The 15,299-nt window shown below is 37.5% G+C and overlaps 1 protein-coding gene and 1 pseudogene across 3 annotated transcripts in view; both read right to left on the bottom strand.

Moving 5' to 3' along the window:
- The window catches only part of LOC127647422 (gastrula zinc finger protein XlCGF8.2DB-like), a 93,346-nt gene that overhangs the window by 61,662 nt on the left and 16,385 nt on the right, over nucleotides 1-15,299 (bottom strand). For 2 of the 3 annotated variants that reach the window (XM_052131642.1, XM_052131644.1), the window contains exon 1: nucleotides 5,251-5,479. The exons of the other annotated variant lie outside the window; for it this stretch is intronic. In XM_052131642.1, the coding sequence (XP_051987602.1) occupies nucleotides 5,251-5,332 (82 nt within the window). In that variant the 5' untranslated portion in view covers nucleotides 5,333-5,479. Of the gene's footprint in view, nucleotides 1-5,250; nucleotides 5,480-15,299 lie in introns of those variants that run through there. 3 annotated transcript variants of the gene reach the window in all.
- The window catches only part of LOC127647435 (gastrula zinc finger protein XlCGF57.1-like), an 80,962-nt pseudogene continuing 75,824 nt past the window's right edge, over nucleotides 10,162-15,299 (bottom strand).

Here is a 15,299-nt window from a genome sequence, read left to right as displayed (position 1 = left end):
ATTACCTTCATCATCTTGGTCAAAAGAAGAACTACACTCCATGGAACCATGGAGGAGTGTGATTTCACTCCGCCACTGAACAGCTGTTGCACTTGCATCCCGCTTAGTCACGCCACAGCCGGACCTTATTTCTGAGCTTACAGATATGATGTAAACACGCAAGGATGAATGACGTATGCCTGCGAATTGTGCCAAATCCGTCCAGACAGATCTAAATAAAAAGCTGTATTGTATACTTATCATGGTGAATCGAAGTAAGGCAAACATGGTTGGTGTACTGGCTCATTAATAAAAAAAAAATCTTACATATTGTAGCTTTAATTACTATTATTTTAGATAAATTAATGTGAAATTTCAGAATAATAATAGAGAGAATGATTTATTTCATCTGTACAAATTTATTTCTGTTTGTACAAATGAACGTTAGAGCAGCACAATTCTGGATAAATTGAGAATCACAATTTATTTGCATAGAATAAAGATTACGATTCTCTCACGATTCTGTAGAAAATATTTTATTCAGTGATTTACAAGACCTGGGCATAAGGGTATTAAAATAATTTACTAGAGGTTCTGACAAAATGTTCTCTGCTTCAATCTATGTAAAAATGCAATCAAGTTGTTAATCAAATATATACACTTAAAATCCACAAAAGGGTGCAACAAATAAATTATAAACCAAACAGCACCTTGTCATTATTGCAAAATTCCTGTAAAAAAAAAAAAAGATTTAACCTGTTTCTCACATGCTAAGTAAAAAGCAAAACGAGCAAATATGGAATAAAACACTGTTATTTTACAAAAGTTTTTAAATAAATATTAACAATTTAAATGAAAACAATGAGGCCTTCAGTGTTTCTCGTCAAACTTGCTTCAAGCTTTTAAAGGAATTATTCAAGTGCCAGTAATTAAATCGCGAACAGAGTGCTTTAAGTTAATATACATTGCAGAATAGTTGGCATTTAGAAATGAGATCGCGTGGGTGTCTGAATCGAGATCGCAATCTTTTAACGATTAATTGTGCGGCTCTAATGAACGTGGTACCTTCAGGCATTTGGAAATTGCTCCCAAGGATGAACCAGACTTGTGGAGGTCCACAATTTTTTTCTGAGGTGTTGGCTGGTTTCTTTTTTCCCATCATGTCAAACAAAGAGGCACTGCGTTTGAAAGTAGGCCTTAAAATACATCCACAGGTACATCTCCAATTGACTCCAGTTAGCCGTTCAGAAGCTAACTGGCAAACTGTCTAAAGGCTTGACATAATTTTCTGGAATTTTCCAAGCTGCTTAAAGGCACAGTTAACTTGGTGTATGTAAACTTCTGACCCACTGGAATTGTGATATAGTCAATTAAAAGTGAACCAATTGTTGGAATAATTACTTGTCATGCACAAAGTAGATGTCCTAAACGACTTGCCAAAACTATTTTTTGCCTAAACTAGTTTGCTAATATGAAATCTGTGGAGTGGGTAAAAAAATGAGTTTTTATGACTTCAACATAAGTGCAAGTGAACTTCTGACTTCAACTATACTATAGGTGAATTACAATTGAATGGCATACATTAAAGAAATACATGATGTCTATTAAAATGTTTCGAAGAGTCAATCTGTTTTCTGAATTGTTTCTGTTTATGTGGATTGGTGCAACCAATTATGGCAGTAAAAATATTACATTTAAAATGTAATATTTAATTTCTGTTTCTGAAATATGAATGAATGATAAAATATGCTAATGTGGATCATTTAGTTGTACGTTTTCTATACATTTTATGGGTTTAAAAAAAATTGATCTGTGGATCTCATGAAACCTGAGAGACTGCTATTAAAAGATAATTATGAAAATGCATATTTAAAAAAAAAAAAAGAGCAAACTTGTTTTAAAAACACTTCACTGTACTACTAATAACTTGTTAAAAATTATTCATTTTAAGGTAAGCAGTTATTTACAATAAATAATGTGGTCGCACCACATTACTTTTTTTAGGGGCAAGAACAGATTAACTTGATAAAAATTCTTTATTTTTTGTAATTTTTAAGTTTTAATTAACATTATTAAGCAGTGTTCACCCACTTTAACAATGCAAAAATAAAAAAAGCCCATAAATTCTTCTTGATCATTGACCCAAATACTGAGTGAATATTCATCTTTAATTTAATTAATTCATCACGACTCCCACTAGGGAGAGAAATATGACAGTCGAATGTGAATGTAAGAGACCATGAAAAGGAAGCGAGATGAGACTCACTGTAAATCATGAGCCCCGCAGGTGGTTGGGAGGGAAAATGTGGCCCATTAAATGAATAGCTCAACCAAAAATAAAAATTCTCTCATTATTTACTTACCCTGATGCCATCCCAGATGTGTTTGACTGTCTTTCTTCAGCAGAACACAAATTAAGATTTTTTGAAAAATTTGAAAACTCCTTATAGTAGGTCCTTATAATGCAAGTAAATGGGTGGCATCAGGCTGCTGGCTGTTTGACGGTCCAAAATGCATATTTAGGTAGCATAATAGTAATCCACATGACTCCAATCAATTAATGTCTTCTGAAGCAAATAGATAGATTGGTGTAAGAAACAAATCAATAATTAAAATGTTTTTTTTTACTTTAAGGGGTGCTGTTTGAAATGAACTAACTCTCGCGTGGCATTCGTTGGGACTTCTTGTACACAACAGCGTGTTTCTGACCTCTCGCATGAACATGCCATAGCCCTTATATCACTGATGTGTCCACTGCTGATAGGAATCAATTTTAAGTTAACGAAGTGTTAATTATCTATTTGTTTCAGAATACATTCATTGACTGGAGTCATGTGGATTACTTTTATGCTGCCACAACTTGCATTTTGGACCTTCAAACAACCAGCAGCCTAATAGCACCCATTTACAGGGGTGCCGTATCATGGCTGACCCTGCACTCTGACCCCAGCTTAGCTGGGATATGTGAAAACTAATACATTTCACTGTATATATGCAAAAAATTGTGTGTATAATATGTGACCAAAATAAAGGATTCTATTCTACTTAGTGGTATGAAAAAGTATTTGCCCCTTTCTGATTTCTTCTATTTTTGTGCATTTTTCATAATAAATTGTTTAGATTTTTGTGGTGATGGGGTGTGTCTGTTTGCGGAAGAGAGGGAGTGGTGTGGCTTGTCAAAATGGTTGGCATAATTTCTAGCAGCTGTTTCTTTTTACAGTGATAGTGGGGAAAGACCTCAAAAAGCAGCTAAAACACCAGAGAGGGGAGAGAGAGTTGCACTCAGCCCTGCTGCATGTGTGTGTGTGTGTGTGTTTGTTTGTTTTAATATGAGTTTTACAATTAAAACTTTACTTTGATAGATAGTTCAGCTGGTTCCTGCCTCCTCCTTGTCTGTCCTTTTACTGTTACAATCTTCAAACGAGATATTACATAAAACAAAGGCTGCCTGAGTAAACACAAAATACAGTTTAAAAAAAAATAATAAATAATAATAATAATATATATATATATATATATATATATATATATATATATATATTCATAAACTTAATAGCTGGTTGTGCCACCTTTAGTAGTAACTGCAACCAAATGCTTCCAATAACTGGAGATCAGTCTTTTACAACGCTGAAGTGGAATTTTGGGCCACTCTTCTATGAGAACTTATTTAGTTCAGCCACTTGATGGTTTTTGAGGATGAACTGCCCGTTTAAGGTCCTGCCACAACATCTCACATCAGGTTAAAGTCAGGACTTTGACTAGGCCACTCCAAAACTTTAACTTAGCTTATTTTGAGCCAGTCAGGAGGTGGACTTCCTATGCTTTGGATCATTGTCTTGTTGCATAATCCAGTTGCGCTTGAGCTTCAACTCAGACTGATAAATGGACATTCTCCTTTAGGATTTTCTTGTATAGAGTTGATTTCTTTTTTCCCCTCAATTATTTCAAGACACACTGGTCCTGAAAAAACAAAGCATCCCCACACATCACACTAGCACCATCATCCTTGACCATAGGTATGATGTTATTTTTGTGGAATTATGTGTTTTATTTATGCCAGATGTAACGGTACCTCTGTCTTACAAACAGCTCCAGTTTTGACTCATCAGTCCACAGAACATTCTCTCAAAAGTTTTGAGGATCTTCAAAGTGTGTTTTGGTAAAATTCAGATGAGATTTAAATTTTCTTCTGGGTTAGCAGTGGTTTTCGCCTCGCCACTCTTCCAAGGATGCCATTTTTGGCCAGTGTCTTTCTGATAGTGGCGTCATGAATGGAGACCTTTATTGATGCGAGAGAGGCCTGCAGTTCCTCAGATGTTGTCCTTGGCTTTATTGTGACTTTATTGTGACTTTCTGGATGAGTCGTTGCTGTGCTCTTGGGAGGAGTTTTGGAAGGTCGGCCACTTCTGGGAAGGTTTACTACTGTACCAAGCTTTCTCCAGTTGGAGATAATGGCTCTCACGGTGGTTCTTTAGAGTACCAGATCCTTGAAATAGCTTTGTAACCCTTCCCAGACTGATGTATTTCTGATGATATTACTGATGATCACCTTTTTCCTCATAATTTCTGGAAATACTTTCAACCTTGGCAGAGTGTGCTACTGGGTGAGACCTTTTAGCAAACTTCACGCTGGTGAAAAAGTTATATTTAGGTGTTAATTTGATTGAAAAGGGATGCCAGTAATCAGGCCTGAGTGTGTCTAGTCCAACTGAACCCCAATTATGAATGCAGTTTAATAGATTTGGGGATTTAGTAACTAAGGGGGCACATACTTTTTTACACAGGCCCAGTTCGTATTGGAGAACTTGCTTCAATAAATAACATTATCATTTAAAACTATATTTTGTGTTTATTCAGATTGCCTTTATTTTATATTAGATATTTGAAAGAATTTAGTATGAGATATACACAAATACAGAAGAAATCAGATGAGGGCAAAAACTTTTTCAGACCACTGTACATTATAAGGACCTACAGATGAGATATTGATCTAAAAATCTTAATTTGTGTTCTACTGAAGAAAGTCATACACATCTGGGATGGCATCAGGGTGAATAAATGATGAGATCATTTTCATTTCGGGGTCATCCATCCCTTTAAAGGTATCTTTAAATGTTTGCAATTCAAAGTTACAATCACTTGCATTTTCGAAGTCGTTTTTTGTTTCTTTTTTGTTCAACGAGGTTATTTGTCAGCTCCTCTGGTTTAATAACTACAGTCGTGAAATGTGTTCAACTGTCTGAATGTAAACAATGAAGAATGAACACCAACCTGTTTGTTCGTCAGTGTGTTCGGTTTTAATTCTGCATGCTTCTGGATAAGCCATATCTTCACTCTCCTCTTTAATAAACATCTTTACAACAGTGTCACACAGATCTCACTTGTTTCCTGTAGTTTTATTATTATAAACCCGCAATTCTCCCGCCGAAAATAAAACTTGTGAAGTCACTGCAGAAATAAAACAGACGAAATTAGCACGTTTATTATCAATATATGCGGATAATCATCTTCTTCGTGTTTTATAGTGGCGATTCCAAACTAATAAAGCGCATTATCGCCACCTACTGACAGTATGAACCAGAGCAAGAACACATTTAATCACTGGAGACAAACGGACAGCACAATGCGCCGTCATTTAAAGTACATTATAGCAAAGTCTGCTTAATAGTATCCGATTATAGCATTACAACTATATTTTGTAATCCGATTGTAATTTTATGATTGTATTAGTTTTCACAGGTCTAGAAACTTTCTTTAAGCAGATTGAGGCACAAAAGTATTTTACATCAACATACAAAATCTAAAAATAGTTTTTAAATGTATTAATCTTGCTTTTGAATATGGTATTTACTGTAGAAGTAGATCCTGATGACGCCTCTGACACTGGACCGTTATCGGCTCCGATAATATTTTTAGCCTTCACAGCAGTGCGCAATATTTGAGTGCTACTCAAAAACAGCATCTCAGATGTAAATGCTCAATAGTTCAGTTCACTTATAATGGTTCATTTTACAACAATTTGAATAAGAAGAGAATTTATTTATTAGCAATAGCAATTATTAGCAATTTATTATTATTATAATTGTCACCATTAGTTTAAAAGTTAAAGGTGCACAATTGAGATATATTACTATACAGGTGAAACTCAAAAAATTAGAATATCGTGCAAAAGTTCATTAATTTCAGTAATTCAACTTAAAAGGTGAAACTAATATATTATATAGACTCATTACAAGCAAAGGAAGATATTTCAAGCCTTTATTTGATATAATTTTTATGATTATGGCTTACAGCTTATGAAAACCCCAAATTCAGAATCTCAGAATATTAGAATATTACATGAAATCAATAAAAAAAAAAAGGATTTTAAATACAGAAATGTCAGCCCTCTGAAAAGTATAATCATGCATATGTACTCAGTACTTGGTTTGGGCCCCTTTTGCATTAATTACTGCCTCAATGCGGCATGGCATGGATGCTATCCAGCCTGTGGCACTGCTGAGGTGTTATGGAAGACCAAGATGCTTCAATAGCGGCCTTCAGCTCTTCTGCATTGTTTGGTCTCATGACTCTCATCTTTCTCTTGGCAATGCCCCATAGATTCTCTATGGGGTTCAGGTCAGGCGAGTTTGCTGGCCAATCAAGCACAGTAATACCATGGTCATTGAACCAGGTTTTGGTACTTTTGGCAGTGTGGGCAGGTGCCAACATTTTCCTGCTGGAAAATGAAGTCAGCATCTCCATAAAGCTTGTCTGCTGAAGGAAGCATGAAGTGCTCTAAAATGTCCCGGTAGACGGCTGCGTTGACTCTGGACTTAATAAAGCATAGTGGACCAACACCAGCCGATGACATGGCTCCCCAAACCAACACAGACTGTGGAAACTTCACACTGGACTTCAAGCATCTTGGATTGTGTGCCTCTCCATTCTTCCTCCAGACTCTGGGACCTTGGTTTCCAAATGAGATGCAAAATTTGCTCTCATCAGAAAAGAGGACTTTGGACCACTGAGCAACAGACCAGTTCTTTTTTCTTTAGCCCAGGTAAGAGGCTTCTGATGTTGTTTGTTGTTCAGGAGCGGCTTGACAAGAGGAATACGACATTTGAAGCCTCAGTCCACTCCTTGTGAAGCTCCCCGACACATTTGAATGGCCTTTTCCTGACAATCCTCTCCAGGCTACGGTCATCCCTGCTGCTTGTGCACCTTTTTCTTCCACACTTTTCCCTTCCACTTAACTTTCTATTAATGTGCTTTGATACAGCACTTTGAGAACATCCAACTTCTTTTGCAATTACCTTTTGAGGCTTTCCCTCCTTGTGGAGGGTGTCAATGATGGTTTTCTGTACAACTGTCAGGTCAGCAATCTTCCCCATGATTGTGAATTCAACTGAACCAGACTGAGAGACCATTTAAAGGCTCAGGAACCCATTGCAGGCGTTTTGGATTAATTAGCTGATTAGAGTGTGACTCTAATTTGGGGTTTTGGGGTTTTCATAAGCTGTAAGCCAAAATCATAAAAATTATATCAAATAAAGGCTTGAAATATCTTACTTTGCTTGTAATGAGTCTATATAATATATTAGTTTCACCTTTTAAGTTGAATTACTGAAATTAATTAACTTTTGCACGATATTCAAATTTTTCGAGTTTCACCTGTATTAGAATTTTTTTACAAATGATAATTTACATTTACATTTATGCATTTGGCAGACACTTTTATCCAAATAGTGCACTTATTACAGGGACAATCCCCCTGGAACAACCTGGAGTTAAGTGCCTTGCTCAAGGACACAATGGTGGTGGTTGTGGGGATCGAACCAGCGACTCTCTGATTACCAGTTATGTGCTTCAGACCACTACGCCACCACCATCAAAAGTTCATCAAAAGATTAAAGTATCTTCCCAATATATCATAACGGGTGCCAGCGGCTTGCAACATCCCTTTAAGATCAATAAAAAAGCCCTGATCATCAATATCAGGTCCGTAAATATTAGCCAAAATCAACCTTTGCCCCTGAATTTCTACTTCAACTATAGTTACTCTAATTAATCATTAATCTGTTTGAGACATTTGAATTGTAGATGTTTACTTATTAATGTAACGACTCTCCTGCTCTTACTTGAGCCAGCACTTAAGATAACATGTCCACCCCATATCTTCCCAAATTTTTCAGCTTCCACCTCTAGGCGGAACCAGCACAAACAGAAACAAAAAAGCCCCTTAGTTTCCTCGGACAGTCAGGTGAATGTTCAGTGAGTCAGGATCACTTGGCTGCATGAAGAGTACCACAAAATGACTTACTTATTCCATTGACGGATATTGCTTGCTTTAGGCATGTCAATATTTTGCGGCCATCCTTAGTATCTATTCTCAATTTGGCCAGAAACATCAGTGCAAAAGTGACCCTCCATTGATGTAATAGTTTCTTGCATTCCCTGAATCGATCACGTTTCTCTCGTCGAATTCGCAAAGTCTGGAAATAAGAAAATGCTGTGGTTCTTCCAAGAAAGCCTTCCTTTACTCATCGCGTAACATGAGATCTTTATCGGATGATCTAAGAAATTTGGCCAGAATTGATCGGGGCCTGTCTCCCTCCACAGATCTCCAAGCCAGAACTCTGTGAGCTCGCTCGATTTCCAGCTCATGGCCTGTTATGTCGAGCAGATGTCATGAAGTGAATTTCCTTCAATTCACTGTCCAAACTGACTCCCTGGCTTTAGGCCTGTTGCTCAGTGGCTTCAGCTTGAGCACGTAAGTGTCTTTCAATATCTCCAGAGCCTGAGGATTTTGAATTCTTTGACATATTGTCTTCATGGAACAGATAAGAATCAGGGTGTATCGAATCTCACAATTTGTCTCAATTATGACACAAAAAGTATTAAAACTAGCAAAGTGCACATAACTCGCCGTTCACATATCCGAACCTCGAATGGCGCCACGCGACTCTCAATCAGATTTTATTTTCATACGGTATGGCTGGCACCAGGATGTCTATTTCTGCCATTTCCAGGAAAAGTCAAAGATCTCTGTGAGAACCAACATCACAAAACTCTCACACAGAAGAGCATCTCCACCCGAGACAACACACCCTACTGATTAAGGACCATCTGCCCCCTCTTTCTTTGTAAATTTAGTGGTCATGACCTCTGGGTAGAAAAGTTTGTACTAAGGGGACTAAACAAAATACTTTCAGATAAAAAGGCAAGCATGAGCAGCCATCTAATTATTATTTAATCAATTACGGTTTTAATGACCAATACTGACATATTTGTCACTGTGAGATCCGCTTACATGGCCGGCATGAAACTCTCTAAGTAACAGGAATCAGAATGAACGAGTACAATATAAAATAGAGTTAGAGTAAATAAGATGATCAAATGTTAAACCAAATGTAATAATAACAATTAAAATTGGAACATTAATATCCTTGGAAACTTTTATAATAGGAGTCAAATAAAATAAACCGGGATCATAAAACGATTAAATTAGTTATTTAATGAGAACAAAATAACAAACTTAATGCGCACGATAAGACAGAATGCGCAGGAGACCTTCAGCCACACCATTGGATGGGACATTGGGTGGCTTCCCTATTCCTCCTTTCTCTTATTCTCCCTTTACAATTAATACTGTGAAGCTCTGATGTACAATTTGTGACTTTATGGAGTTCATTTAATCAAGTAACTTTCTAACTTCTCAACTTTTTTGTTCAATTAAGTGCAATTTCATAAAAAATCTGAGGCTTTTTATATGCTGATTATAGTATCGACACCGAGGTACCAGGGCTGGTATCATACCGAAGCAAAAATTTTAGTGTCGGAGCAACCCTACTGGAGATTCCCACACAATTTTATAGATCTGGAGGTTTTTTGCAAGGAAGAGTGGAATAAAACTGACAAATTAAGATGCCAAGTTGATAGACTCTTGGACAAAAAGAATGGGTGCTATACATCGAACAAAGGGGCTTTAACCAAGTGTTAGTTAAGAGGTGCGCACACTTAAGAAACCAGGTTAAAGTAAGTCTTTTCTTTATCTTCTGCTCAAGTGTTCTGAGGGGCTGCCAAGCCTTGTTTATTGTTACAATACGAGCGTTGCCTACAATGATTACATAAAATACAGCCTCAGAATCAGAATATAAACTCCAGGTGAAAGTGAAATAAATAAGACAGGAATATATTTCTATTGTATACAACAAATCCTCAAAGTAATAATAATACTGTATCATATTATAATGACAAACTGGACAACAATTAATAACTGTTGGGTTATAATATTAATAAATAACAACTGTATTCCAAAATGTTTCTGGGTGAAGTAGGTTTTGCACACACAAAAAGAAAAAAAAATTGTTTTATAAAAACATATGTAGGAAAATATATATTTTTTTTTATCACTGTATTGTGGAAAAATTGGAAAACATGCATTAATTATCTTTAACATTTATTAATTAACATTTTGAATGTACTTTGAATGAATTTAAAATTATGATTTAAAATACATTTTATGTAATTTAAGCAAAAAAATGTATATGGGGCCACAGCATGGTCGGATGCTTGGGGCCTCAGAATCCATAAGCCCGCACCTGAGCAGTGTTATGACTTCTCTCCAATATGCAATATCTCATGTTGTTTCAGGGTGTCTGACCGTCTAAAGTCTTTCCACACTGAAGGCATGTAAAAGGTTTTTCTCCAGTGTGAATTCTCATGTGCAGATTAAGGGATCCTTTAGACTGGAAACTATTACCACACTAAAGACACGTGAAGGGCTTCTCTCCAGTGTGTAATTTTATGTGTCTATGAAGACTCTGTTTCTGTGTGAAACTCTTTCCACACTGATTGCATGTAAAAGGTTTCTCTCCAGTGTGAATTCTTATGTGACAGTGAAGAGCCTCTTTCTGTGTGAAACTTTTTCCACACTGAGGACATGTAAAAGGTTTCTCTCCAGTGTGAATTCTTATGTGACAGTGAAGAGCATCTTTCTGTGTGAAACTTTTTCCACACTGAGGACATGTAAAAGGTTTCTCTCCAGTATGAAATCGTATGTGTCTTTTAAGGCCTAATTTGTCTGTAAAACTCTTTCCACACTGAGGGCACGTGAAAGGTTTCTCTCCAGTGTGAATTCTCATGTGGTGGTTAAGACATTCTTTCAGTGTGAAACTCTTTCCACATTGAAGACATGTGAAAGGTTTCTCTCCAGTGTGAATTCTTATGTGTCTCTGAAGACTTCCTTTCTGTGTGAAACTCTTTCCACACTCATGGCAGGTAAAGACATTTTTGGCTTGAGTGCTGTTTTGTGATGAATTCTTCTCAGTTTGTGATGAATTCTTCTCAGTCAGTGAACAGCTAAAAGATTTTCCTCCAGTAATGAAATGATGAGAATTTTGATGCTGATGTTCCTGTTCCGCTTCACTGAATTCTTGAATTTCCTCTTTCACTTCTACTGACACTTGATTTTCCTCTTTCATTTCAATCAAGTCTGAAAGGAAAATATGAATGAAAAAGTGACCTTCAGTGTAATGGAAATGGCAACTGTGATAACTTAAATATTTGAAAGAAAGAAAACATTAATTCTAAGCTATTTGTATTTTTGTGTATTGCAATTTGCGCTGTGGGCTGTACCATTAGCATGGGGGTGTGGGTTGGGAAATGGTGGCCACAGACATGCTGCATTGACTTTGATAACAGTAGTCTAAACGGGCTCTGTATACTAAGGCATAAGGAAGGGTTATTTTTGGCACACAGGCAATAGCGAGATAGTGATCAAACCATTTGCATAACCCACACAGTGATAAAGGTTCTGATTAAATGGAAGAAGGCAACACTGAAGCCCCTTTCACACAGGGATCCTGGAAAGAATCCCGTAAAAGTTGTTCCGGCAACTGTTCTGGCCTTAGGCAAATCCGGTCCGAACTCTACATCGAAGGGCCTTAAGGTACCCAATACACTCGACTGATGTCAAAGCAAGTAGCAGCACAATCTCCTAAGAGCATATGCATAAGCTTACAGCCTCTAATGGCTCAAACGGGGAACCTGCAAGTGTGTTTATCACCAGTTCTAAGTCCCAGACCGGGATGGTAGCAGAACGAAAAAGGCTCTTAGCTGTCTCATTCCACGCAGAATCCTGATGACCAGAGGGTGTTGCTTATAGACAAGCTCTCAGAGGCTATAAGTGGTCTCTATGGCAGCAACATATAATTTCAACATGGATGGAGAGAATCCTGCATCAAACCGCTCTTGTATAAAAGAAAGTATTGTCTGCACAGGGCAATGCTTTGGGTCCTCACCCTGGGAGGAACATCAATCAGCCAAAGGTCACCACTTGAAGGCAACAGCCACCTCGTTGAGGGGGCCCTGGCAAGTAGTACAGTGTTTAACACAGACTGTGACAACCCTGTTGTGCCAGACGAGCCCCATTCAGAGGTCAGACTGGCAGTCTCCACAGCACCAGCCGAGGATGCAAGATCGTGCCTCGGCTTGTAAGAGTAGATCTCAAAAGGAATTTCCCATGGGGGAGCATCTAGCAGCTCCACCACATCAGGGACCAGTGGCTGTTGGGCCATTGGCACAACTATTATCACTGATTCCTTGTCTTCCCATATCTTGCACAATACTTGAATATCAAGCTTACAGGGAAAATGCATTTTCACATTTCACGGAAATCTGTGAGCTAATGTGTCCAAGCCTGGAGAAGCTTGCGGTCAATAATGTCATTGAGGGTGCAGTCTCCGTTTCCTGATGTTAAAGTAAACCTGCTCTGCTGTTCAGGTGGTTGGGGACATGCTTTGCACTTAGGAGACATGATTTACTCAGGGTCCAATTTGGCTTGCCACGTGCAATGTTGGTCGCTTGATCATACTCTTTGGTGATTGTGTCAAACAGTTTGTACACCTTACTATGTGCCAAAATCTGGACATCCATCACACAGAACTCCCCAGCCTGCGCGCTGGATATGTCAATAGTGTGCATCTATGCATCTGCCCGTCTTGACGAGTGTCACACCTTCTGTTAAAACTCGGTTCACCTCAGTAGCTAGCATGGCTTAATAGCAACACTTGACTATGAATTGAAGGTGACGTATCACCAAGTGCAATGAGGGACCCCTGCACTCAGCCAGAACCGGAGAGGTCTCACATGTAGCAAGCCTAGCAGGGTGACGGCAGCTGCAGTGGCCATCAAGCCCTAATGCAGCGAAAGGGTTCTCACTAGGCTTGAACCTTGTCAGGTGTAGAATGAACAGAATGCATTAATTGGACTGGTGCTAACATGGTTACAGAGTGGAGTTTCATTCCTAAGAAGGAAACTTACTGACTGTTCACTAACATAGTCTTTGTCCAGTTGTCCTTGAGGCCCCGATGTGCAAACAACAGGTCTTCTCTGCTTGCACGCTTGTACCTTCGATTGAGCTATCAGTAACCAATACTTACGGTCACTTGGCTTCAGCTGAGCCTACGCCACATCTACAACTTTGTAGGCCAAGGACAAGCCGGAAGGTAGGACCTTGAACCGGAACATCCCTTGAAGGCGAATCTAAATAATGGCCTGTAGTAAGGGGAACTGCACATATGTGTCTGCCAATCGCTTGACACAACCAGTCCAGTGGATGGACATGAGACCAATCTGTTTCTGAGTAACTACTTTGAATGGAGACTTATACAGTAAGTGTAATAAAATAAAGAAAAAATAAATATATAAAATAAAGAAAATAAAAAGGGTGAGCTTACAGCAGTCTCTACGTTCACGAGCATATATCCGAAATGAGTCACAAAAATGAACAAACTCTGCGAATACTTATCACACAAACATGAAGCATGTGTCTAAAAAAAGCTTAAAATGTCCACTTTTAAATAAAATAAATCAAATTAAAACAAATATTCTCCTGCAATGTAATCTGTATGAAACAAAGTGATGTACAGTTTTCCTGGCTCAGCTAATTATCCCTAATGTGATCACACCCACGGGCAGATCGCGCTATTCATATGTTAATGTGCTGAGGCGATCAATGCAAATGGAAAACGTCCCCGACTGTGCCTTAAAAACAAAGTTCATTAACTTTTCTATGCGTTTGTAAGATTGCACGATACACAGGTGAGAAAGCTCCTGGATAGTGAGGAAGAGTTAACATTTTCCTCAGAAGAAGAGCGGGACTCCGATGAACGTTTGCAGGATACAATTTAACGAGTAAGTCATTTAGTTTTCATTAGTTGACATGCTATTTTATATAAACATGTACATATTTTACAAGTTGACTGTTTCCAGACACGCCGGCCAGGATTCAGAGTATTGAAATTTGAAATATGTCCTAATAAGCAAGTTTTATTTATATTTAAATGCTATTTTGGCTAAAGCGGGTATTTAAATTGTATGCTGTATGATAAAAATATGATATGTAATATGATATAAAAATAATATGAATGTTTAGATTATATTTTATCTACTGTTTATGCTGCCTCATTATCATCAACAAAGCTTGTGCTTGCAAATATCAGTTCAGGTTAAATTAGTAAAATGTGATGTAAATGTGCTCATTTTAGAAAATCTGCATATTTGAAATGATTTCTGAGGGATCATGTAACACTGAAGACTGCAGTAATGATGCTGAAAATTCAGCTTTGATCACAAATAGCATTTTACAATATATTCAAATAGAAAACTGTTCTTTTAAATTGAAAAAATTGTTCAAAATATCACTGTTTTTACTGTATTTTGTATCAAATAAATGCAACCTTGGTGAGCAGAAGAGTCTTCTTTTAAATGGTAGTGTAGGTCTAAAATTAAGTCTTGATGTAGAGAAAATGTATAGTCATATTACTTCTTTTAACTTAATACTTGATTTTGATCATTAAGTCTTTGTCACATTCCTCAGTGATGGGCCCAGGGGAGGGGTCTTTGTCTCCTCAGGTTTTCACATAATTTTGTAGCAAAAGCTTTAGGATACAAGATCTAGTATGTGTTATATGGCCTTATATCAATAACTTAAAATGTTTGTTTTTTCAAAAACCACGCATAAACGTTATTTTCTCAAAAATACAAACATGTACACACGTTGTTCACATATTCTTGTAGCCCAGTTTGTGTTGAATACAGTGTTATCAGACTTTAAAAAGCACAAATGTCAAGGCATGTCAAAACTTCTCCAAGGCCCAAAACACACTCAGACCGGAGATGGTTAAGGATTTTTGCACTATTTTCGTCTTCTGGATTTAAAATCAACATTGAGAAAATGTCACAGGATCTGACGCTTTCACACTAAATCATTGCATCATCAGTGTTTCATAATTATTCAGGAGACTGCATGGCCTTATCCAATGAGCAGGCACTAC

This window comes from Xyrauchen texanus, chromosome 8, assembly GCF_025860055.1.
Source record: "Xyrauchen texanus isolate HMW12.3.18 chromosome 8, RBS_HiC_50CHRs, whole genome shotgun sequence".
NCBI classification, from domain to species: Eukaryota; Metazoa; Chordata; class Actinopteri; order Cypriniformes; family Catostomidae; genus Xyrauchen; species Xyrauchen texanus.
The sequence above is the reverse complement of the archived record's forward strand: the minus strand, read 5'-3'. Positions and strand labels throughout refer to the sequence as shown.